We start from the raw sequence: 24,282 nt of genomic DNA on the forward strand, positions 1-24,282 counted from the left end.
GCTTCCATAAATATAGACAATAAACCATAATAATTCCCACCACTCACTCCTAAAGGGGGAGAGTCTTCTAAGGCCCACTGCCAGGACAACATGAGTGAGCAAGAGAGGGAGACGGAAGAGGATGAGGGAGAGGATGCCTCAGACACAGCACCCATGCTACCTCGAAGGCCTACAGACTACCACACGTCAGTCCTGACATGCCCAGGGTGGCTGGGATTGGCCACTCAAGGCCTCAGGACCCTGCTGCTGTCTGGCCGAGCCCTGGCTGAATTCCTCTTCTATCTGCTGCTGCCTGGAGTAGTCTTCCTGTTGGTCCTGCTGCCCGCAGCCACCATCGTCTACCTGGGATTCCTGTGCCACTCGAGGGTGAGCCTGAGCATGGTGGGCGGGTCCCTGGGGAGTAGGGGATCCTGTGGAGATTCAGCTCCCTGAGGTTTAAGATGACTCTGCACCAGCCTACTCCTGTCCCTTTGTACCCAGAGACACATATGCTTTCTCAGGGAGCCCCTACTCTTCTGCCAACACCCCCACCAGCTGCAGCCAAAGAAGGGCTTTTGTTTGTTACTCAGAGGACAGCTGTCTTGCCCTTCCAAGTCCTCAAAGCCCTAGCCTTGTACCAGGGGCCACCAGGGCCTGGACAGCACAGTTGAAGTAGGGACAGGAGGGAATTCAGGAAGTGAAGAAAATTGTCAAATTTCATCTGTCAGCCTTTCTTCAGAGTCTCCCCATATTCCTCATACCTACACACATACAGAACTTCACAAATCCCTCCTGACCTGAGCTGGGGTTCCTCACCTGTGCAGGGGGCTATGGTTTGGTCTATACACAGATGGTCCCTCGGTCCCCTCATATTTACTTATTTTCACAGAGAAAGGAAAGAGAGAGAGCAAATGAGTGTGCCAGGGTCTCTAGCTACTGCAAACAAACTCCAGATGCATGTTACTTTGTGCATCTGGTTTTACATGGGTCCTGGGGCAATCGAACCAGCATCGTTAGGCTTTCCAGACGAATGCCTTATCGCTGAGCCATCTCTCTAGCCTTTTAATTTTTTTTTAATTTATTTATTTAAGCGGGTGGGGAGGCAGATACAGGGAACATCAAGGCCTCTAGCCATGCCAACGAACTCCAGACCGCATGCACCACCTTGTGCATCTGGTAACTCCCTCCTGTTCCCACCTCAACTCTGCTGTCCAGGCCCTGGTGGCCTCTGGTACAGGTTTGGGCTTTGAGGGGCCTGGGCACTGTGTCCCTTCAGTGGCATAGGTGTGGGAAAGAGAAAGTGGTGGGCTAGCTGATGATAATGAGGCTGTAGTGCAGACGAAGCAGGAAATTAGGGGTGTGGGAAGCGGCGGCGAGTCTCTTGTTCTTTCAAGGATCCCTTCTACTGGGGCCATTTATAATCTGGGTTCCTGATCTCCCATTTTGGCCTCAACATTACTTAGCCCTCAGCAGCCCAATCCCCTACCGTCCACCACCCACACACACACTCTGGGTCAGCCAGCCCCGCCTTGGGTCCCACCCCTCTGGCTCCTTCAGTAATCCAGACCACGCCCATATCGTCATTTGCTCCGCCCCTCCAACCCCGCTACCCCTCGTGGCCCACCCCACTCTCCAGAGCCCGCCCCCTCGGTCCCACCCGCCCTGGACCAAGCCCTCCAGGCCCGGGCATCTCCATATATGGCCTGCCCTCTCCTCCTAGACCTCCCTTCACCCTGCCTTCGCTTCCTGCGGGCACTGTCTGACCTCCGCCCCCCCCCCCCCCCCCCCGCCCTGTCCGCAGGTGCATCCAGCGCCGGGCCCGCGGTGCCGAGCGCTGCTCTCGGACCGCAGCTCAGCGGCGCTCATCGTGCTCGGCTTCCTCTCGCTGCCGCCGCTTTTGGTGCTGGCCTCGGCCGCCCGCGCCCGCCTGGTGCGGCGACTGCGCCCCCTGCTGACTCCTCCCGCGAGCACGCCGGGAGCCCGCCGGCCCCGGGGGTCCAGCGAAGGGAGCCGCCTCTCAGACGAGGAAGAACAGCTCTGTGCCTGGGTGTGACTCGTCAGAGGCTGCCAAATGCCGCTAGCCACCCGAAATCCCCCCAAGGCCCCCATGAAGTGGGACCAGGGGACACATGCTCCTGGAGTTTGCAGCTGCAAGAGGCCCTGGCGCACCCATCCTCTCTTTCTTTCTCTTTCTCGCTCGCTCTCTCATTCACAAATAAAATATTGTTTTTTTTTTAAGTATTTATTTATTTATTTGACAGAAAGAGGGAGAGAAAGCGGATGGGCGCGCCAGGGCCTCCAACCACTGCAAACGAACTCTATAGACACGTGCACCCTCTTCTGCATCGGGCTAACGTGGGTCCTGTGGAATCGAACCTGGGTTCTTTGGCTTTGCAGGCAAACGTCTTAACTACTAAGCCATCCCTCCAGCTCAAAAATGGTTATTGCCGGGCGTGGTGGCGCACGCCTTTAATCCCAGCACTCGGGAGGCAGAGGTAGGAGGATCGCCATGAGTTCAAAGCCACCCTGAGACTACAGAGTTAATTCCAGGTCAGCCTGGACCAGAGTGAGACCCTACCTCGAAAAACCAAAAAAAAAAAAAAAAAAAAAAAAGGTTATTTTTAAGTGGCACCAGGAGGCTGGAGAGATAGTTCAGTGGTTAAAGGCAAGCAAGTGCTAGGATCCCTTTCCCCACTAAAGCCAGGTGCACAAAGTGGTGTATGCATCTGAAGTTCGTTTGCTGGGGCAGGAGGCTGTGGAGCTCCCATTCTCTTTCCCCCGCCACCTCTGCTTGCAAACAATACATAATTTTTTTTCTTAGCATTTTTATTAGCATTTTCCATGATTATAAAGAAATATCCCATGGTAATTCCCTCCCCCCCATACTTTCCCCTTTGAAATTCCATTCTACATCATATTACCTCCCCATCATAATCATTGTACTTACATATATACATATATACAATATCAACCCATAATTTTTTTAAAAGAAGAAAATCTGTTAAAAAAGAAATAAAGTGGGCCGGGTGTGGTGGCGCACGCCTTTAATCCCAGCACTCGGGAGGCAGAGGTAGGAGAATTGCCATGAGTTCAAGGCCACCCTGAGATGACAGAGTTAATTCCAGGTCAGCCTGGACCAGAGTGAGACCCTACCTCGAAAAACAAAACAAAAAAACAAAAAAGAAAGAAAGAACGAAAGAAAGGAAGGAAGGAAGGAAGGAAGGAAGGAAGGAAGGAAGGAAGGTGGCCGGGCGTGATGGCACAGTCATTTAATCCCAGCAAACGGGAAGTGAAGTTAGGATCGCTGTAAATTCGAGGCCAGGTTGAGACTACATAGTGAATTCCAAGTCAGCCTGGGCTAGAGAGAGACCCTACCTCGAAAACACAAAATAAATAAATAGAGGCACTCAGCTGCCTCTCGCCCCGTGTGCAGTGCCCCGAGTGGCCAGGAGATGGCACCGAACTCTCTTGGGCCGCGTTAGCCCTTCCTTACTGTTCCCCTTGAGCAGCCTGGGGAGCACCCCAGGAGGAAGGACGTCATCCTCACAGAAGGCTTGGGTTTGGAGCTGCCCTGGGCTCCGCTCCCTCACAAAAGGCAGCTTTGAACTTTGACTTGTCATCAGTCAGCCATTCTCCAGTGTACCAACATGGATGAGGCATGCTTTGGGGATAGCCTCATCCCGGAAAGACCATGGTTCTAGAAGCCGAGTGTGTACACCAATGACCAGGCTTGATCATTATTTGCAGGGCTCACCTTGTTATCCAGGCCCAATTTAAATCAAGGGTCAGGGTTCAGTTTGTGTGTTCACACTCATAATGTGATCAGGATCAGGGTTCAGTATATAGGACTGGGGCTCAGCCAGTCACCAGAGTGTAAGCCCAGCTCCTCCTCTTTGAGTAGCTTTAAGACCTCTTAGTTATCTGGGCATGGTGGCACATATCTTTAATCCCAGCACTTGGGAAGCAGAGGTAGAAGGATTGTCATGAGTTCAAGGCTAACCTAGGACTATGGAGTTGAGTGCCAGGTCAGCTTTGGCTGAAAAAAAACTAAAAAACGACAACAAAAAAGGCGGGTGTGGTGGCACATGCCTTTAATCCCAGCACTCAGGAGGCAGAGGTAGGAGGATCACCGTGAGTTCGCGGCCACCCTGAGACTACATAGTTAATTCCCGGTCAGCCTGAGACTCTACTTCGAAAAACAAAACAAAATAATAATAATAAATAAAAAATAAATAAGGGCTGGAGAGATGGCTTAGCACTTAAGGCATATGCCTGTGAAGCCTAAAGACCCCGGATCAATTCTCAAGGTGCCACGTAAACCAGATGCACATAGTGGCACATGTGTCTGGAGTTTGTTTGCAGTGGCTAGAGGCCCTGGTGTGCCCATTCTCACTCTCTCTCTCTCACTCTTTCTCTCTGTCTCTAATAAGTAAGTAAAAATAAGATCTTTAAAATAAAAATAAATAAATAAGGCAGGTGTGGTGGCGCACACCTTTAATCCCAGCACTAGGGAGGCAGAGGTAGGAGGACTGCCATGAGTTCAAGGCCAACCTGAGATGACAGAGTTAATTCCAGGTCAGCCTGGACCAGAGTGAGACCCTACCTCGAAAAAAAAAAAAAAAAAGTTCCAGACTAGAGAGAGATCTTAGCAGTTAAGGCACTTGTCTGTGAAGCCTAAGGACCCAGATGTGATTTCTCAGTACCCACATAAACCAGATGCACAAGGTGGCACATGCATCTGGAGTTTGTTTGTAGTGGCTAGAGGCCCTGGTCTGCCCATTCTCTCACTGTTGGTCTCTGTCTCTTTCAAATAAATAAATAATATACATTTTAATTTTTTATTAACAACTTCCATGATTATAAAAAATACCCCATGGTAATACCCTCCTTTCCCCCACTTACCCATTTGAAACAACACTCTCCATCATATTCCCTCCCCATCTCAATCAGTCTCTCTTTTACTTTTTTTTTTGGTTTTTTGAGGTAGGGTCTCACTCTGGTCCAGGCTGACCTGGAATTAAGTCTGTCATCTCAGGGTGGCCTTGAACCCATGGCAATCCTCCTACCTCTGTCTCCCAAGTGCTGGGATTAAAGTCGTGTGCCACCACGCCCAGCTCTGTTTTACTTTTGATGTCTTGTTCTTTTCCTCCTCTTATGATGGTCTTATGCAGGTAGTGTCAGGCACTGTGAGGCCATGGATATCCAAGCCATTTTGTGTCTGGAGGGACCAGGTTGTATGGAGTCCTGCCCTTCCTTTGGCTCTTACATTCTTTCCGCCAGCTCACTATGTCCCAGGTCAGAGCCTGGGATAGAGTGAGACCCTACTTCGAAAAACCAAAAAAGAAAAAGAGAGAGAGAGAGAATGGGCACTCTATGTCCTCTTGTCACTGCAAATGAATTCCAAACACATGAGCCACTTTGTGTTTTGGCTTTATATAAGTACTGGGGCATTGAACCCAGTCTGTTAGGCTTTGCAAGCAACTGCCTTTAGCCACGGAGCCATCTCCCCAGCCCAATTCCCTGCTTTTGTATTTGCTCCCTGCATAAGCCTGGGTTGTGGCTGCTCACTGTTCTAGTTTGTTTGTTTTTGTAAGTTTTCTTTCCGAGGTAGGGTCTCATCCTAGCCCAGACTCTGACCTGGAAATCACTCTGTAGTCCCAGGCTGGCCTTGAACCCATGGTGATCATCCTACTTCTACCTCTCAAGTGCTGGGATTATAGGCATGTGGCACCATACCCAGCCTGTTTTATTTTACTTACTTATTTATTTATTTTGAGGTAGGGTCTCCCTGTAGCCCAGGTTAACCTGGAATTCACTCTGTAGTCCCAGGGTGGCCTGGAACTCTTTGCGATCCTCCTACCTCTGCCTGCAGAGTACTAGGAATAAAGGCTTGCACCACCACATCTGGCATTGTTTTAGTAATGTTTGTATATGTGAATGGGGTGCTTTGAGATATTGATATTCTTGCAAGCCTAGCAGTGTGTTAAGATTATATGGGTTGGTGCCAGGCATGGTGGTGCATGCCTTTATTCTTAGCACTTGGGAAGTGGATTGCAGTGAGTTTGAGGCCACCCTGAGACTACAGAGTGAATTCCAGGTCAGCCTGGGCTAGAGTGAGACCCTACCACAAAAAATAAATAAATAAATAAATAAATAAATAAATAAATAAATAAAAAGAATATATGTGGACTGGAGAGATGGCTTAGCGGTTAAGGCACTTGACTGCAAAGCCAAAGGACTTCTGTTCAATTCTTCAGTACCCACGTAAGCCAGATGCACAGGTGGCGCATGCATCTGGAGTTCATTTACAGTGTCTGGAAGCCCTGGTGTGCCCATTCTCTCTCTCTCTCTTTCCCTCTCTCAAATAAATGAATAAAAATAGAATATTAAAAAAAAAGAGAGGGCTGGAGAGATGGCTTAGCAGTTAAGGTGCATGCCTGCAAGGCTAAAGGACTCCAGTTAGATTCCCCAGGACCCACATAAGCCAGATGCACAAGGGGCACATGAGTCTGGAGTTCGTTTGCAGTGGCTGGAGGCCCTGGCATGACCATTCTCTCTCTGCCTCTCTCTGTCTCTCTGTCTCTCTGTCTCTCTCTCTCTCTCTCTCTCTCTCTCTCTCTCTATATATATATATATATATATATATATAAAATGAATAAATAAATAAATAATTTTTTAAAAGTTTATATGGGTTGGGGGGGCTGGAGAGATGGCTTAGCAGTTCAGGTACTTGCCTGCAAAGCCTAGGGAACCATGTTCCTTCCATTATCCAGTTCCAATAAGCCAGATGCACAAAGGTGAGGCAAACACGAAGTTGTACAATGCCCACTAGGTGGCGAAAATGTCTGGCATTTGATATCCGTGGCTGAGGTCCTGGGGCACCAATTCTTCTCCCTCTCTCTAAAATATAATATATGGGCTGGGAGCTGGAGAGATAACTGAGCAGTTAAGGTGCTTGCCTGTGAAGCTTAAGGATCTAGGTTCAATTCCCCAGTACACACATAAGCCAGAAGCACAAGGGGGTGCATGCATCTGGAGTTCATTTGCAGTGGCTGGAGGCCCTGGTGTACCCATTCTCTTTCTCTCTCTCTCTCTCTTTGCGCCTCTGCCTCTTTCCTCTGCCTGTCTCTCTCTCTCTCTCTCTATATATATATATATATACATATATATATGTATGTATGTATGTATGTATGTATGTATGTATATGGCTGGGCATGGTGGCACATGCCTTTAATCCCAGCACTCAGGAGGGAGGCAGGGGTAGGCAGACCACTGTGAGTTCAAGGCCACTCTGAGACTACATAGTGAATTCCAGGTCAGCCTGGGACAGACTGAGCCTCTATCTCGAAAATGAACACAGAAGCACAATGGTCCACGTATCTGGAGTTCTTTTGCAGTGGCTGGAGGCCTTGGCGCACCCATTCTCTCTCTCTTTCTCTCTCTCTTTCTCTCTTTATAGTTTTCTGAGGTAGGGTCTACTGTAGCTCAGACTGACTTGGATATGTAGTCTCAGGTGTCCTGGAACTCATGGCAATCCTTCTACCTCTGCTTCCCAAATGCTGGGATTAAAGGTGTGTGCCACCACGCCTGGCTATCTCTTTTTATTTATTTACTTATTTCTAGGTAGGGTCTCTAGCCCAGGCTGACCTGGAATTCACTATATAGTCTCAGGGTGGCCTTGAACTCATGGCAATCTTGCTACCTCTGCCTCCTGAGTGATGGGATTAAAGGCATGTGCCACCATACCTGGTTTCTCTTTGCCTCTCTTCTATCTCTCTCTACTTGCAAATAAATAAATAAAAATATTTAGAAGCGTTTGCTATACAAGCCTGAAGACTGGTGTTCAGATCCCCAGGACCCACATAAAGCCAGACACACAGGCATATGCTTCTCTGTAATCCCAACCCGCCTACAGCAATGGGAGGCAGAGTCAGGAGAATCCTGAAGCCAGTGGACCAGCTACGTTGGCCTTCACAGCAGCAAAACAAGATTGACTCTGTCTCAAACAAGGTGAAAAACAAGAACTGACGCAAGGCTATTCTCAGACTTTCACATATGCATCATAACATGTGTGCACTCATACATATATACAACTTTGTAATTTACCTAGAATCTAGTTGTAACAGAAAAGTTATTTATTTATTATAATTTACCCATCTTGGCATGGTGGCACACACCTTTAATTCCAGAACTCAGGAGGCAGAGGTAGGAGGATTGCTGTGAGTTTGAGGCTAGCCTGAGACTACATAGCTCTTCCAAGTTATCTGGGGCTAGAGTGAGACTCTATCTTAAAAATAAAACGAAACAAAAATTTACCCAGGATCCAGTTGAAATAAAGCCTATTTCTTTCCTTTTCCTTTTTCTTTTTCTTTCTTTTTTTTGAGGTAGAGTCTCACTTCAGCCAGCCCAGGCTGCTCTGGAATTATCTATGTAGCCCCAGGCTGGCCTTGAACTCACAACAATCCTCCTATCTCTGCCTCCCATGTGCTGAGATTAAAGGCATGGACATGGGCCACCACACCAGGCTTATTTTTATTTTTTTTTTGTTTTCTTTTGCTTTCTCTCTCTCTCTCTCTCTCTCTCTCTCTCTCTCTCTCTCTCTTTCTTTCTTTCTTTCTTTAATGTAGGGTTTCGGGCTGGAGAGATGGCTTAATGGTTAAGCGCTTACCTGTGAAGCCTAAAGACCCCAGTTCGAGGCTCGATTCCCCAGGACCCCATTAGCCAAATACACCAGGGGGGCACACATGTCTGAAGTTTGTTTGCAGTGGTTGGAACCCCTGGCACGCCCATTCGCAGGCTCTCTCCCCCCCCCCCCTTTCTCTCTCTGTCACTCTCAAATAAACAAATAAAAATAAACAAAATAATTTTTAATGTAGGGTCTCACTCTGGTCCAGGATGACCTGGAATTCACTATGTAGTCTCAGGGTGGCCTTGAACTCATGGCGATCCTCCTACCTCTGCTTCCCAAGTGCTGGGATTAAAGGTGTGTGCCACCATGCCCGGCTTAATGTGTAGCCCAGGCTGGCCTCGAACTCATAATCCTCCTGCTTTCACCTCTTCAGCAATTTCCTACCAGTGTGCGCCACCACAATTGGCTATTTTGTTAGTTGACACAGTGTCTAACTCTGTAGCCCAAACTGGCCTGGCACTCACCATGTAACTCATGACCCTCCTTTCTCAACCAACTAAGTACTGGGCTTCTAGGCATGAGACACCATGACCAGACTGAAAGACCTTTCAAAAAGTATACATTTATTTTCCACGAGAGGGAGAGAGAAAGAGAAAATGGTTGCACCAGGTTCTCTTGCCACTGCAACTGAACTTCAGATGCATGTGCCACTTTGTGCATCTGGCTCTACATGGGTACTGGGGAATTGAACCCTGGGCTATCATACTTTGAAAGCAAGCACCTTTAACCACTGAGCAATCTCCCAGGCCTAAAAGATCTCTCAAAGGATCCAGCATGCTATATTTACCAGTAGAATTCAGTCTGTGATCATCAGGGTTAGAGCTCAGCCTATGACCAAAGTTGACCATTCTGTGGCCTCCAGCATTGCCTGGTATATGGCTGGGCCAGGTCCAGTGGGTGTCTCAAAGGTTTTCTAACTTTCATCTGTGTCCAGCTTTGGTTCCTTTCCTGATCAGACGGAGCCTGCAAGTCGCCAAGCTGCCCAGGAGTACTTCCCCTGGACTGAAGCCACCTTCCTTCCCTTCTACCAGGGGCTGTCTGGCCACCACCAGAAGTTGAGGATGAAGGCTCTCTTGGGAAGCCCTTGGCTGAAGATCTGCCTGGCCCCACAGTCATCAAAACAACAGCTGGGCCTGGTGGGGGTGGGGAGGTCAATTTGGAGATCAGCTCTCAAGCTCAAGCTGCTGCTGGCCGCTGGCTGGATGGGGAGCTCAGTTTGGTCCATGGCAGCTGCCTGAGACAGCCTGTTTCCGAAAGGTGTTTCCCAGCTTCCTAGGCTTACCTTGAGGCCTCAGATGGCTTCCAGCTGGCCCTGGGGATGTCCAAGAAAGGGCAATGAAAAAAAATGGGGGGGCTGGAGAGATGACTTAGCGGTTAAGTGCTTGCCTGTGAAGCCTAAGGATCCCAGTTCGAGGCTCAATTCCCCAGGACCCGTGTTAGCCAGATGCACAAGGGGGTGCATGCATCTGGAGTTCACTTGCACTGGCTGGAGGTCCTGATGTGTCCATTCTCTCTCTATCTGCCTCTTTCTCTCTCTGTCACTCTCAAATTAATAAATAAAAATAAAAAGAAAGAAAAAAGAAAGGGCAATGGGGGTGACCTGCCTCAGTTCAAGCCTGCCAGATATCCTTTCAGAACACTGTGGGGCTGAAGAGATTCCATAGTGGTTAAGGCTGTTGCCAATGAAGCCTAAGGACCCAGGTTCGATTCCCCAGTGCCCATGTAAGCCAGCTGCATAAGGTGGCACATGTGTCTAGACTTTATTTGCAGTGGCTGGAGGTTCTGGTACACCCATTCTCTTTCTCTCTGCTTGCAAATATATAAATATAAATATATATTTATATATATACATACAGCCTTGCATGGTGGCTCATGCCTTTAATCCCAGTATTTAGGAGGCAGAGGTAAGAGGATTGCCATAAGTTTGAGGCTACCCTGAGACTACATAGTGAATTCCAGGACAGCCTGGGCTACACTGAGACCCTACCTCAAAAAACAAACAAACAAGAAATACTGTGAGCAAAGTGTGGTGGTTCATCTCAGCACTAGGAAGCTGAGGCAGAAAGATTGCTGTTTGAGGCCAGATTCAGCTGCACAATAAAACTCTGTCATATATATATATATGAGAGAGAGAGAGGGAGAGAGCCACCACACCAGCAATGAAACTGTCTTATATCTACCTATCTATATATTTCAAGGTAGGTCTCACTCTAGCCCAGGCTGACCTGGAACCCACTTAGCCTGCTTTGTGTGAGGCTGAGGCCCAGAGTTCTGTCTGCAGCACCGCAAAAAAAGGAACACTGAGCTGGGCGTGGTGGCGCATGCCTTTAATCCCAGCACTTGGGAGACAGAGGCAGGAGGATCACCATGAGTTCAAGGCCACTGTGAGACTATATAGAGAATTCTAGGTCAGACTGGGCTAGAGTGAGACCCTATGTACAAAAAACAAAAACAAATAAACAAGAAAAAAAAGGAGCACTCAGGAGGCAGATATAGGAGGATTGCCACGAGTTCGAGGCCACCCCGAGGCTACATAGTGAATTCCAGGTCATCCTGAGCTAGAGGGAGACCCTTCCTCGAAAAACCAAAAAAAAAAAAAAAAAAAAAAGAGGAGCACTGTAGGGACTGGGACATTCTCAGAAGGGGCCTAGGGTATGTGTTTAGCTGTGCCGATCAAAGCTGGGTCAGCTAAGGAAGCAGAGTCTGAATGCTGATGGGGGGGCCAAAGCTGGGCCCCCAGACAGCTAGACACACGTCCTGAGCCTGGGGCCACTACCCTTTCTTGGCCCTCTTCAGAGGTCTTAGTGGAATCTTCCTTATTTACTATCGCATAGGCTGCTCCTGGAAAGAGGGAGGAGGCTGTGGAATGAAAAGAAGGTCCGTCTGGCCCTTTAGCCTCAAAGCTTCCCTCCACCAGCCCTGAGGTATTTCACTGGCCTTTGCCCAGCCCACTGTCCCCTCTCTGGGCAGGACTCCACCTGGGCTCCTGAAAGAAACTTCCTTCTTTAGAGCCTTATATCTAACCCTCAGCTTGAAGGGGCAGAGCAGCCTCATTCTTCCCAGGAGCTTTGGCTCCTGTCTTCACTTCAGCTCCTTAGGGGGTGCAGAGCAAAGCTGCTGGTTGGGCCAGGGCCAGCCACTTGGAGGAGACAAGCTCCTTTCCCAATGGGGTCTTGCTTGTGTTTGCTTGCCTGGTTTGCTTGTGTGCATGCCTACATGTGTGCACATGTATGCGAGCGTCCTATCTGCTTGCTCCTTGTGCTCTGGGTGGGGTTCATTGGGTGGTGAAGCGACTGGACTCACTGAAGTCCTTACCTTGCCTAAACTGTGTATTCATTTACAAAGTATTTGTAGGCACACCCTCAGACAGCACTAGTCAGGAGGGCCTTGAGTTTAGCCAGTTCTGTCCATCTAGCTTCAGATCTGATCTTGGACTCTGGCCCCACCGCACTTCCCAGGCATGTGGTCTGGGCTCTAGGGTAGGTTGTAACTTAGCCAGGGTGGGTGGGCTGAATAGGAAGTTGATACTGGTTCTGAGAGCTGTGGCCCCTCCTCCTGCCTCCCGGGTCCTGACTGGTGGGAAGCTCCCCCACCTCAGGGTATTGACATAGGCCCACCCTCTCCATACACAGTGCCCCATCCAAGCTCCTGGCTTTTGGGGCTTGCCAGTGTTTGCTGCCTGAGTTCACCTGGACACTCCTTGTGCGGACAGGAAAGGGTACTTGAGTCACCTTTCACAGACGCATTCCAGCCTAGACCCAAAGCCAGAGGTCCTATGTCAGGAAGGAGCACAAACTGTTCAGCTAGTGGCACATTCTGGGCTCCCAGACTATCTCTGATGGCTGATTCTTTAGGGGGTCTCCCTAGAGGCATGGAGTCAGCTACCTTCCCACACTTCTGCCCTGCCTTCTCCTAGCACACAGAATACCATCAGCCTCTGTATGGTATGAGGGCCACACACCAGGTCCATCACAGCCTAGGGTCGCACAGGTAGATCAAAACCCTACCTCGAAAAAACAAACAAACAAACAACAACAACAACAACAACAAAAATGAGCACATGAACAAACAAAACACAAAAAACACCAGAATATTAGCCTAGGTGGTGAGGGGCACCACCACTACATTATTGCTAGCGTGATGCTTGCCTGGCAGTGCTGGGCAGATCAGGCTCTGCCCAGTGCCTACATCTTCAGTGACGACACTGGGGAGATGGATTAAATGAATACGCAGGAGTAGTACCCGTCTAGTGTTGAGGCTGCGCATCCCACACGTGTACCTTCACTGTCACTCTGGCTGCAAGGAAAGTTGATGGGGTCTGCTCTGGACTCCTGTGCGGTGAGACAGGACCCCACTTCCCTAGACTCAGTCCTCAGGCCCTGTCACCTCCCTGAACCAAGATAGTCAAGTCTAAAGGAAAGTGTTGTACACAGTGGGAAGGACTTGAGAGTCCTGATGCTCTTGGCTGCCCTTTGATTTCCATGGGGTGGGACCACAGGTCCCAGGCTCACCCCATTCCCCTGCCTGGGGGCCCCTAACAGCTGTTCCCACCACTTCCTGTTTCTGTGTTCTAGAGTAGGTTTGGGTTTGAGTGTGAGACACAAACAACATGACCAACAGTACACCACAGGCAGGGTGGGGGGATCGGGCTGCTTTGTCCTGGGTTGGGGTCAGGGGTGGGGTCAGAGGCCTCAGGAGATGCCCTTTTCCCTGGGGTTGAACATGACCACAGCAATCTGAGTACAAAAGGGCCCTTCTTCTCCACTGATGCCTGACTGTGCGGGGGAGGGAGTGTTCCCTATGGACCTCTGGTGGGGGCAGGGGCCCCTAGCTAAGACCAATGTCTTAGTTTCAGGAAACCTGTCCACCAGCCTGCAGACAGATAGGGCGGGCCAGCTGCAGCAAGTGAGACACGGGGACTCCCAGTCCTGACCCAAGGCCATGGGTGTGAGTGTGGTGGTGGTGGTGGGGAGCCTCAGCCTCAGGGACTGTTCCTAGCTTTTGGGTCCCCAGGATGTCAGGCAAAAGTTGGACCCTGAGGGAGGCTAAAGGCTGAGGCTCAGGGTTCCTTTTTGTGTCCTGTCCTTCCTTGCCTATGCCCTAGTCTCTGTCTCTTTCCTCTCCTGGGCATGTCTTGCTTCAGAGAAAAGGCTTCCAGACTCTTCTGTTTGTGCTTCCTCTGGTGTCTGCCTGAGCTCAGCCCTGCCCTGGCCCTGCCCACTACACCCCTGGATGACCCTGACATCCCTTGGGATGTTTGTATCTTCTGGAGATGGGGACAGCAAATGGGAAGCAATGCAGGACACAGAGGTGAAAGTTGTGTGGTGGGTGAGCAGGGGGCGCGAAGCAGGGCATTTGGTGACAGGAACCACTCTGGGCAGAGCTCAAGGCAGGCAGGTGGCCCAGCTTGGCCAGAGCTGGGTGGAGGTTGGGCCTCCTGTGCCCTCTCCCTCTGATGGCGAGGCCAGAAGGAGGAGGGCAGCTGCTTCCTCAAGGGTCTGAGTCACATCCAAGAAGACTGGCTCATTTTTTCCAGAAGTGACTGAAACTTCCCCACCAGTGCAACAGGGCAGGCTGAGGTGTGACTGTGAGCCACTGCCTCCCCATAGGGTGGATCCCCAATGCCCAGCTCCCTGGCCAGCCTGCGGATAAATGGTCCACCTGGGTGTGCCTCTTGTTAGCCTCACAAATGGTTGTTGCCTTGTCCCTGTCCTCTGCTCAAAGTGTCTGTCTCCAGCTGGATGTGGTGGCGCAGGCCTTTAATCCTAGCACCCGGGGGGGCAGAGGTAGGTGGATCACCATGAGTTCAATGCCACCCTGAGACTTCATAGTGAATTTCAGGTCAGCGTGAGCTAGCATGAAACTCTACCTCAAAAAACAAAAACAAAACAAAACAAAACAAAAAGCAAGCAAACAAAAAAAAAAGTCCATCACCAAAGCAGCCCTTGGGGCCAGGCTGTGCACCCTGAGTGGACTTTAGGGGATCTACATCCACTAAGCCCATCGATAAGAACCCAGGCAAAACCACTAAGTACATTCTGGTCCATGCGGAGGCCCAAGTTCTGTGGAATGGAGCCAGCATCCAGTGCCAAGATTCCCAGCAAAGGGGGTGGGGGACGGTGGTGGGGACACAGCTCTAGCTTGTTCCTGCAGTAAGCTGCTCAGGCTTAGCTGCACTGCTTCCTTTTTTAGGCAAAGTCAAGCTCTGGTGCAGTCCTGAAGGCCCCACAGTGTCTCACCTGCCATAAAGGGAGGAAGGAAAACCATTGAGTTCCATCCGCCCTCCCTGCTGAGCATCCTCCTGCACAGGGTGAGAAAGGAGGGGACATCCTGGCAGAAACAACCCCCCACCCCACCCACACATTTGTGCCTCAGCCCCAAACACCATGGTTATCCCACAGGAAGGCATCTTAGGAAGACAGCAGACTACATAGCACTCCTGAATGGCAAAGAAGTTAGTTACCCGTGGGGTCCAGTGTCTGGAGGACACTCGCAGACAGCCATGTCTGGTTTGGGCTTGGTCAAGACCACAGGAAGTAGCTCTGGCTCATCAGTGGGTTCTTCTGATCCTGCTGGGGTCTGGCATAAGCCTTGGCCTGGGCCTCTGGTTGGGTGCTGTATGAGGATAGCAATAGATCCAAGGGATGCCATAAATAAGGCCAGACCACCTGTCCAACTACCTGCTGCTCCTGTGTCTGTCTTTTCTTTCAAGAATGCTGGCTGAGGGCTGGAGAGATGACTTAGCGGTTAAGGTGCACGCCTGTGGAACCTAAGGAGAAGAAAGAAGTAGGATGATTACCATGAGTTCAAGGCCCCCGTGAGACTACATAGTGTTTTTAAAAAAATGCTGGCTGCTGGCGGAGGTGGGGTGGGAGAGTGGGGGGAGGGTTGTTCTCCTAATACACTTTCCTTCAGGCTCCTGTGTCCTCTTTTTAAAAAATATTTTAATTTTATTTATTTATTTGAGAAAGATGGGGAGAGAGAAAGAGAGAGAGAAAGGGAGATGGAGAAAGAATGGGTGCTTCAGGGCTGCAAACGAACTACAATCGCATATGCCACCTTGTGCATCTGGCTTACCTGGGTCCTGGGGAATCAAATCTGGGTCCTTTGGCTTTGCAGGAAAGTGCCTTAACGAATAGGCCATCTTTCCAGCCCTCCTGTATCCTCTTTAAGGAAGAGTTCAACTATATCCCAGGGCTTTCTAGTTCTTGCTGGTCAGACTTTTTATTTATTTTTGTTTTTACTGAGGTAGGGTCTCACTCTAGCCCAGGCTGACCTGGAATTTACTATGTAGTCTCAGGGTGGCCTTGAACTCACGGTGATCCTCCTAAAGGCGCGCGCCACCACGCCTGGCGCTGGTCAGTCTTTGGAGACAACTTCTCTTTGGCCAGCCTGTAGCCAAGGACCCTTAATGGAGGGAGGTTGTTCTGGGTACAGCTCCACTTCTCAGGCTTTACTCCGGAATCTCAGTACTGTGAGGGAGTTAGTCTGAGCTTCAAACGGCAGGGGGAAGGAAAGGGGTAGCAAGTGTGATGGACCCCAGTCTCACAACTGGCGAAGTGGATACAGGAGTGTCTGTGATTGCATGCCCATGCGAGCGTGCCCAGGTGATTGCTGCGTGTCTCAGCAGGTCTGGGTCTGTTTGTGCAAGCACTTCCAAAAAGTCGGTCTGCGCGCGGTGAGTGCGTGCGTCCCAGGGAGGGCGTGGTCCCACGGGCGGGCGTGGCCTCTTGGAGGAGGTGCCGGCCTTCCAGGAGGCGGGAGGACGAGCTAGCTGCGAGCTGCGCTCCGGTGCCCGCCACGCCGGGCGCGATGCGGTCCTGGACGGCCCTGGGCCTGGCCCTGAGTCTGCAGCTGGCGCTGACGCGAAGCAGCGCCGAGAACGGTGAGTGCGGCGGGTCCCGGGCTCCCGCTCCTAGCGGCACATCGGCCGCTGCCCACGCGAGTCGTCGCCGTCTGGGCGCAGCCGCGGGACGAGTGGGCGGGGAGGCTGCGGGTGAGGGGCAGGCTGCTGGCCGCGCACCCCAGCCACCTGCGGCGGGCGCCCAGAGACACCACTCAGTCAGGGCAGGGTGTTGTGGCCGCCGCCCCCCCCACCCCGCTAGCCTGCACAGAGGGGAGAGATATCTAAGAGGCCTTTTGCCTCAGTTTCCTCACTTTTTTTTCTTTTTCTTTTTCTTTTTCTTTTTCTTTTGGTTTTTCGAGGTAGGGTCTCACTCTAGCGCAGGCTGACTTGGAATTCACCATGTAGTCTAGGGTGGCCTCGAACTCATGGCACTCCTATCTCTGCTCCAAAATGCTGGGATTAAAGGCATGCGCCACCACGCCCGTCCTGTTTCCTCACTTTTGAAAAGGCCCTCAGTACAAAGGTGATAGGAAGATTTGAGTAACTCCCTCCACCATGAGGGCGAAGCCTCCTAGGCCAGGTGTAATATAAGACACCCTGAGTCCCATGACTTAGTGATGTAGGGTCCCATCAGTAGCCCAGTCCCCATGCTGGAAGGAAGGGGGATAAAAGAGAAAGCTCATTAGGCACTGGTCAAGTTCTCAGGCTATTAGAGGGGTGCACCCTGCCTTTTGGGTCAAGATGGAGGACAGGGTGGGGGCTAGGGGAGAGTTGATGTCATCTGTAAGTAGTCAGGACTCCAGCTTGGCCCGGAGGGCTGCTCAGTGCTCTGCCTCCCCCATACCTCCGCCAGTGCTCCCACCCTTCCACTCCCCGCCCCGCGTTGCTATGCATACCCAGGGCCCAGTGTCTCACCTGGAGGCTGAGCTTCCTGGCTTACCTCCAGCCTCCAAAGCCTGAGGGGAGCAGCCCCCGTGGTTCAATACCCTCCTGGAGGCAGAAGCCAGAACCCTTGGCTCACCAGCAAGCAGTGTCTGCTGAGGAAAGGGACCAGTACTCCTCTACACATGAGACTTGAAACAACCCAGGGTGACCTAGGTCACATGGCCTGCATACATGGCACGTTGGCTCAAAACCCCACCCTGGGGATGCCACCCCCAAGATATTTGGGCAAGGACAAGTAGGTGCTTAAGAAGAGTTCGGTCCTTGGAGAGTTTTGCCCTGGGTGTGGGGCTGTCTGAGGACTCACCACTTAGGCTGAACCCTTGTCCTTTCCCCTAGGTCCCCCAGCATCAGCCCCCCAGGGGGACCTGCTGTTCCTGCTGGACAGTTCAGCCAGTGTGTCACACTACGAGTTCTCCCGTGTCCGGGAGTTTGTGGGGCAGCTAGTGGCTCCACTGCCCATGGGCCCCGAGGCCCTTCGTGCCAGCCTGGTGCATGTGGGCAGCCAGCCACACATGGAGTTCCTCTTCAACCAGCACAGTTCTGGGCAGGCTGTCCAGGATGCCATACTTGCTGCTGCCCAGCGTATGGGCGACACCAATACAGGCCTGGCACTGGCTTATGTCAAGGAGCAGCTATTTGCTGAGGCAGCAGGTGCCCGTCCAGGAGTCCCCAAGGTACTAGTATGGGTAACAGATGGGGGCTCCAGTGACCCCGTGGGCCCACCCATGCAGGAGCTCAAGGATCTTGGTGTCACCGTCTTCATTATCAACACTGGCCGAGGCAACCTGCTGGAGCTGTCAGCAGCTGCCTCGGCCCCTGCTGAGAAGCACCTGCACTTCGTGGACGTGGATGACCTGCACATCATCACTCCCGAGCTCCGAGGCTCCATTCTTGGTAGGTGGGAATAGGTATGGACTGTGTAGCTTTAACTGAGAGCTACAAGAGGGACTGAAGACCTAATGAGCCTGGTACCTCTGAGGATGCAATGGTGGTGATGACTCTTAGTTTTTCTGCACACCATCCAGGGACCTACTCCACTTGGGTACCTACATATTCTCCAACACATGGGCTACTATGGCAGGTCTGGGTGACCGTCTCAGGTAGGATTCCAGCCAGGTTTGGGTTTAGTTGTTTTTTTTTTTAAACCCATGATAGGGTCTCACTCTAGCCCAGGTTGACCTTCAACCTGTGCCTCTCAAGTACTAAGATTAAAGGCGTGCTCCATGCCGGGCTCCACCCAGGTTTGGACCAAGAGACTGAGGGCTACATTGGGTAGGGCATGGAGGGCTAAGTGCAGATGATGAAGGTCTCTAGGGCTCTCCAAGTGACTCTGCTGGTGGCAGCATGTGCTTCTGTGCATGTTTGGGGCCGGCTGACTTGGAGGTGGGTGAGCCAGACAGGTCAGGGACTGCCACCCACAGAGCTCAGGCTCTACCTATTCCATGTAAGGCCAGCCACTGATGCTTGAGCTGGTTTTTACTAGAGCCCATTGTGAGGACTGGGGGGAGGAGGAGTCCAGACCTGGAAAGACCTACTGTAAGGCTTTAGCAGCACCCCACTGGCTTTTTTCTTTCTTTCTTATATCTCTCCTAGCCAAGATTGCAAAGGGAGAGTTAAAGACTAAGGACCCATTGCTAGGCTTGCAGCGAGGTAGTGAAAAATTCTATCCTAGGTTTTTTTTTTTTTTTTTCCCTTTAAAACCAAGTTTCCAACTATGTGTTAATCATCCACCCTGAGCAGGAAGGGGTTGGTCTGTGGGTTGTAAAGGGGTGGAAGTTTCTCAAGATTTTCCCTAGGGATATCTGATTGTTGGCAGCCACTGGGTCAACAGACCTAACTGAACCTGAAGGAGATAGGAGAAAAAAAACTGCCCTCAGGGTTAAGCAGTAGAGTTGGGGAGGGGGGTCAAGGGCAGAATTTGCATGGGGAACTGGGCAAGAAAGTGAGTGCCCATCTGGTTAGCATCAGTACCTAGCAGTACTAAGGAAGGTCAAGACCCAGGTGGATCTAACCAGCCTTACCAACCTGCATATGACTCAGATTGCCATGTTTGGTGACACAAGCTTAGGGACTTATTCTGGATTTCTCCCACACCACACTGTCCTGAGGACGTGAGGCAGGCAGCACCTTAGGTTCAGCTACTGTTGGGGTTGTCACATCTGCACAGTTCCAAGGCCTCTCTCCCTGCAGTATCCCATTTCCTGGCTGTGCCCTCGGGTCCCTTCATTGCTTAACTGTCTAGAGCCTGGCTCAAACCAGTTCCTGTGTGGACCACTCAGGCTGAGAAGTTAATGCTCTCTTCTTAGATAACACCGTAGACTTTGCCACCTTGAAGGACCTTCATCCAGGTTATCAGTTTGGGTGAAGAGTGATCATGATATCTTACAGATGTGGGCGTGGTGCTCAGGCAGACAGGGAAGTTCCTGATGGTTTCCAGAGTAGGGGACTGCACTCCTGTTTTTTCACCAGTTCAGTCATAGTTTTGGTTTTTTTCCCCCCTTGAGATAGGGTCTCACTATAGCCCAGGCTGACCTGGAACTCACAGTAATCCTCCTACCTCTGCTCCCTGAGTGCTAGAACTAAAGGCACGCAGTATGCTACCACACCGGCTTCCCTGATGGTTTTGTAGTCATTAACACCTGCATTAGTGAATGCCCACCAGTTCCTGCCTCTCCTTGGCAGACTGTCTCACCTCTATTACTGGGCTCCACTCTTCTGGTCCTCGCTGGATCAAGGACAGCCCCATATGATGACAAGGAAGAGGCCATTTCTGTCCCCTGACACTGGCACCACTCCATCCTCAGATGCCATGCAGCCTCAACAGCTCCACACCTCGGAGATTATGCCCACTGGCTTCCGACTTGCGTGGCCGCCCCTGTTGACCTCGGACTCCGGTTACTACGTGTTGGAGGTGGTGCCCAGCGGGCAACCAGGGGCCGTGAGACGCCAGCAGTTGCCAGGGAATGCCACTGGCTGGACCTGGACCGGCCTCAACCCTGACACAGACTACGACGTGGCGCTGCTGCCCGAGTCTAACGTGCGCCTCCTGAGTCCACAGCACGTGCGAGTTCGCACGTTACCAGGTGAGGCTGGGGTGCTGTGTAGATGGTCTGGGCGGCGAGTGGGGGACACCCACCACTTACGCCTCTATTCCCTGGCAGAGGAGGTCGGTCCGGAGCGCATCGTCATCTCGCATGCCAGGCCGCGCAGCCTCCGCGTGAGCTGGGCCCCCGCGCTGGGACCGGCTGCTGCGCTTGGCTACCACGTGCAGCTCGGGCCGCTGCAGGGCGGCGCGGTGCAGCGCGTGGAGGTGCCCGCGGACAGCAACAGCACCACTCTCCAGGGCCTGACGCCCGACACCGCCTACCTGGTAACTGTGACCGCCGCCTTTCGCTCGGGCCGCGAGAGGGCGCTGTCAGCCAAGGCTTGCACGCCTGCGGCTGGGCGGAGCCGCGCCTTGAGTAAACCCTTTGCCCGGGCCCCTGGCCAGTGAGCTGCTCGCCCTGCCCACCCGAGGGCCCCTCGTCTCGACGAGGCGCCGCCGCCGCCGCCTAGCTGAGGTTTTGCCCGGGCGATGGGGGTGGGAGTAGCCGATCCTGCCTTTGCCCCGCGAGACCCCCAGTCCTTTCTCTGCAGGCCTGCCAGGGGTGCACTTGCCTTCCGGGACCCAGGCCTAGTCTGACTCCTGAGACCTTGCTGCACTCTGGCCGCGCGGGGTAGTGTCAGACCTCTGCTGTTGCCAGTTTAGAGCTGATCATACAGTGTTCTTTGGCCAGCATTTTTTCACAGAGATGGACAGTGTCTGAATGCGGGTTGGCAATTAGACCCAAAACAGGCCTCCAGGATTGGAACCCTCCCAGTCCTCAAGCCTGTGCTTAAGGCTGGGCCCTCTGGTGGCAAGGTCCCAGCATGAGTTGGAGAAGGGCCACGGACCACTCAGGTCCTGTGTGTGGATAGCCAGTGGATGGTAGAAAGGAGAGGCTGGGTCACCAAAGGCTTCGAAAAGGAAGGACAGGAAGGGGCAGGGGGCTGATGGTATCACCACGTAGTCCACCAGGATCACTGCCAGTATGGAGGGCAGTGTCTGCCAGGTACACTGGCCCTGCTTTGCTGCCTAAGATTCAGGCTCGACCCTGCTAGCAATGCCTGAGATACAGAAAGCATCTTTGGGGAGGAATGGAATGAGAGTCTGGCTTTCAGGACCGTGTGGATAGGCGTCCCCTTGCCACTGACGGGTTCTAAGGCCAGCATCTGCAAAGAGGCCTCCCCTGGTTTGGTATTGGAGAGGGGAAACACACAAGGTTCCCCAGGGTGGATCCACTCCAGTGACTGCAACACCTAAAACTAACAGGTCATGCTAATGGGCTACCCCTTGTCATCTACCTATCCTTGGCTGCAGACAAATCATCAAGGGTAGGAAAGACCTGGCCTGACCCTTTAGCTCCTATGTGGGCAGGGCTTCCTCTCCCAGAATCCTGTGCGTGCCCCAAGTCAATCTCCCTTCACCTCTCTTTCCCCCTAACAACCCAAACTCCAAAATACAGCAAGTCAGATGTAAACCGAGCCTACGGTCTCAGAATGCTTTATTTTTCATTGAAACGCTTCAACTTTGGTTGGTGCATCTTGAAAGGTCCATTGTGAAGGGTTCGTGTGTCTGGGAAAACGAGAAGGTGGGTCTGCACAATGGTCACCTGGCCTCCTACTCTCTCTTTCTCTCTCTCTTTTTTTTTTTTTTTTTTTTGGTTTTTCGAGGAAGGGTCTCACTCTGGTCCAGGCTGACCTGGAATTAACTCTGTCATCTCAGGGTGGCCTTGAACTCACGGCAAATCTCCTACCTCTGCCTCCTGAGTGCTGGGATTAAAGGCATGCGCCACCAAGCCCGGCTCCTACTCTCTTTCTGTATTTCTGGTTTTCAGAGTGCCTATGCCCCACTTCTGTAGCCCAGAACCCACTCACTGTTTGGACCAGGGCAAGATGCTGCTGGTCCAAGGATGGAGGGCCTGACTTTGCCAAGTTGTCTCCGTCATACTGCCAACTGCCCCAGACCTCTACTGAAAAAGCTGTGTCCTCCACTGCAGTTCTTTGGTTACCCTGCTGAATCCCAGGAACTGAGGATTGAGACAGATGTGCTCTGGCACACACACACAGAATGAAAACAGATGGGCAGGGGTGGTTTTCCTGAGAACCTGCCTGCCACTATTACCCAAGAACCCAACTGAGCATTGTGGGGCCTGGCCCAGGTACCCAAGGGGGTATGAGTTGAGTGTGTGGCGCACTTGTGGAAGGTGACTGCATGTGTGATGATGTCTTGAGGCACTGGGCCTGGCCTGATAATGGAACAGAGACCACTGGTGGTGGAGGGTGGGTTCCTTCTCTGCCTCCCCATCCTCTCATCAGGCCCAGTACCCTACAGGCTACATGTTTACACCCTCACATGCTGATTAGCAGCTGGCCAGGGGTCTCAGGGATTCCTCTGATCCCAGCTACTGGCCCAGGTTCAGAGCCACCTGCTCTTAGGAAAAGGTTCTCAGGCCTGGTGTTTGGCAGGATCCATTTGCCTCCAAGGGGCAGAAGTTCCTATGTCTTCTGTGTCCCCCATTCTGTTCTTTCAGGTGATTTCAGGTCTGAGCCAGTTGGCTACCAATGAGGACAGCAGTTCCTCTTCCAATCCTCAGGCTTGGCTTGCCAAAGACCAAGTAGGTGGCAGAAGAGCCCTAAGGGTCTACACTATGTAATCTCAGGATTGCCTTGAACCCAGTGATCCTCCTACCTCTGCCTCTCCAGTGCTGGGATTAAAAGTGTGTGTCACCACACCCAGCTAAGGTCTATTAAAAAATGATTTATTTATTGATTTGAGAGAGACAGACAGAAAGAATGGGTGTGCCAGGGTCTCCGCCTACTGCAAATGAACTACAGACACAAGCGCCATCTTGTGCATCTGGCTTTTTGTGGGTCCTGGGGAATCAAACCTAGGTCCTTTGGCTTTGCAACAAGTGCCTTAAATTAACCACTAAGTCACCTCTCCAGCCCCAATGTCTATTTTTTTAAATTTTTTATTAGCATTTTCCATGATTATAAAAAAAAATCCCATGTTAATTCCCTCCCCCCCACTTTCTCCTTTGAAATTCCATTCTCCATCATATCCAATATCTATTTTTAATGGTCATAGTGGATTCTTGTTGATGGCTGAAACTCAAATGAGAAGCTGAGTGACAAGCTCCCCCAAATATAACTACTTTCCTGAGGGCAGAGTATGCAGAACAGATAACATCCACCAGCCAGAGTCCTACTCCCACACACATCCCAGGCTGGCTGGGATCTCTGTTCATATTGACCTGAGGCCAACACTATCTGTTTTATGTTGGTGGGAATGAAAGCAGCCTCTACTCCCACATCCACACCAAGGAGCGCCTTTAAAAAAAAAATATTTAGGGCTGGAGAGATGGCTTAGTGGTTAAGTGCTTGCCTGGGAAGTATAAGTACCCCGGTTCGAGGCTTGATTCCCCAGGACCCATGTTGGCCAGATGCACAAGGGGGTGCAGGTGTCTGGAGTTTGTTCGGCACGCCCATTCTCTCTTTCTCTCTGTCTCTTTCTCTCTCTCTGTCGCTCCCAAATAAATAAATACATATTTTAAAATTACAAAAAATTATTTATATATTTATTTATTTGAGGGAGAGGAGATAGAAAGAGAATGGGTGCACCAGGGCCTCCAGCTGCTCCAAATGAACTCCAGATGCCTATACCACCTTGTGCATCTGGTTTATGTGGGTCCTGGGGATTTGAACCTAGGTCCTTTGGATTTGCCAGCAAATACCTTAACTG

General features: G+C 51.5%; 2 protein-coding genes and 1 long non-coding RNA gene across 3 annotated transcripts; 2 read left to right on the forward strand and 1 right to left on the reverse strand.

The window, feature by feature from the left end:
- Window positions 1-90: 90 nt before the first annotated feature.
- Window positions 91-2,121, forward strand: Tmem88b (transmembrane protein 88B). Its single transcript, XM_045148816.1, has 2 exons — window positions 91-366; window positions 1,781-2,121. Exons 1-2 carry the CDS (start codon window positions 91-93, stop codon window positions 2,030-2,032), a joined length of 528 nt encoding a protein of 175 aa, XP_045004751.1. The 3' UTR covers window positions 2,033-2,121.
- A 12,654-nt stretch (window positions 2,122-14,775) lies between these two features.
- Window positions 14,776-16,252, reverse strand: LOC123460927. Its single transcript, XR_006637289.1, has 3 exons — window positions 15,746-16,252; window positions 15,132-15,437; window positions 14,776-14,907 (listed from the first exon to the last, which is right to left on the reverse strand). It is a non-coding gene; the product is annotated as an uncharacterized LOC123460927 (long non-coding RNA).
- A 198-nt stretch (window positions 16,253-16,450) lies between these two features.
- Vwa1 (von Willebrand factor A domain containing 1) lies at window positions 16,451-22,022 on the forward strand. Its single transcript, XM_012948566.2, has 4 exons — window positions 16,451-16,553; window positions 17,796-18,353; window positions 20,264-20,542; window positions 20,621-22,022. The coding sequence occupies exons 1-4, from the start codon at window positions 16,481-16,483 to the stop codon at window positions 20,950-20,952; spliced, it is 1,242 nt and encodes a 413-aa protein (XP_012804020.2). The 5' UTR covers window positions 16,451-16,480; the 3' UTR covers window positions 20,953-22,022.
- The last annotated feature ends 2,260 nt before the right edge of the window (window positions 22,023-24,282 follow it).

The sequence above is a fragment of the Jaculus jaculus genome, chromosome 5 (assembly GCF_020740685.1).
Source record: "Jaculus jaculus isolate mJacJac1 chromosome 5, mJacJac1.mat.Y.cur, whole genome shotgun sequence".
Lineage (NCBI taxonomy): Eukaryota > Metazoa > Chordata > Mammalia > Rodentia > Dipodidae > Jaculus > Jaculus jaculus.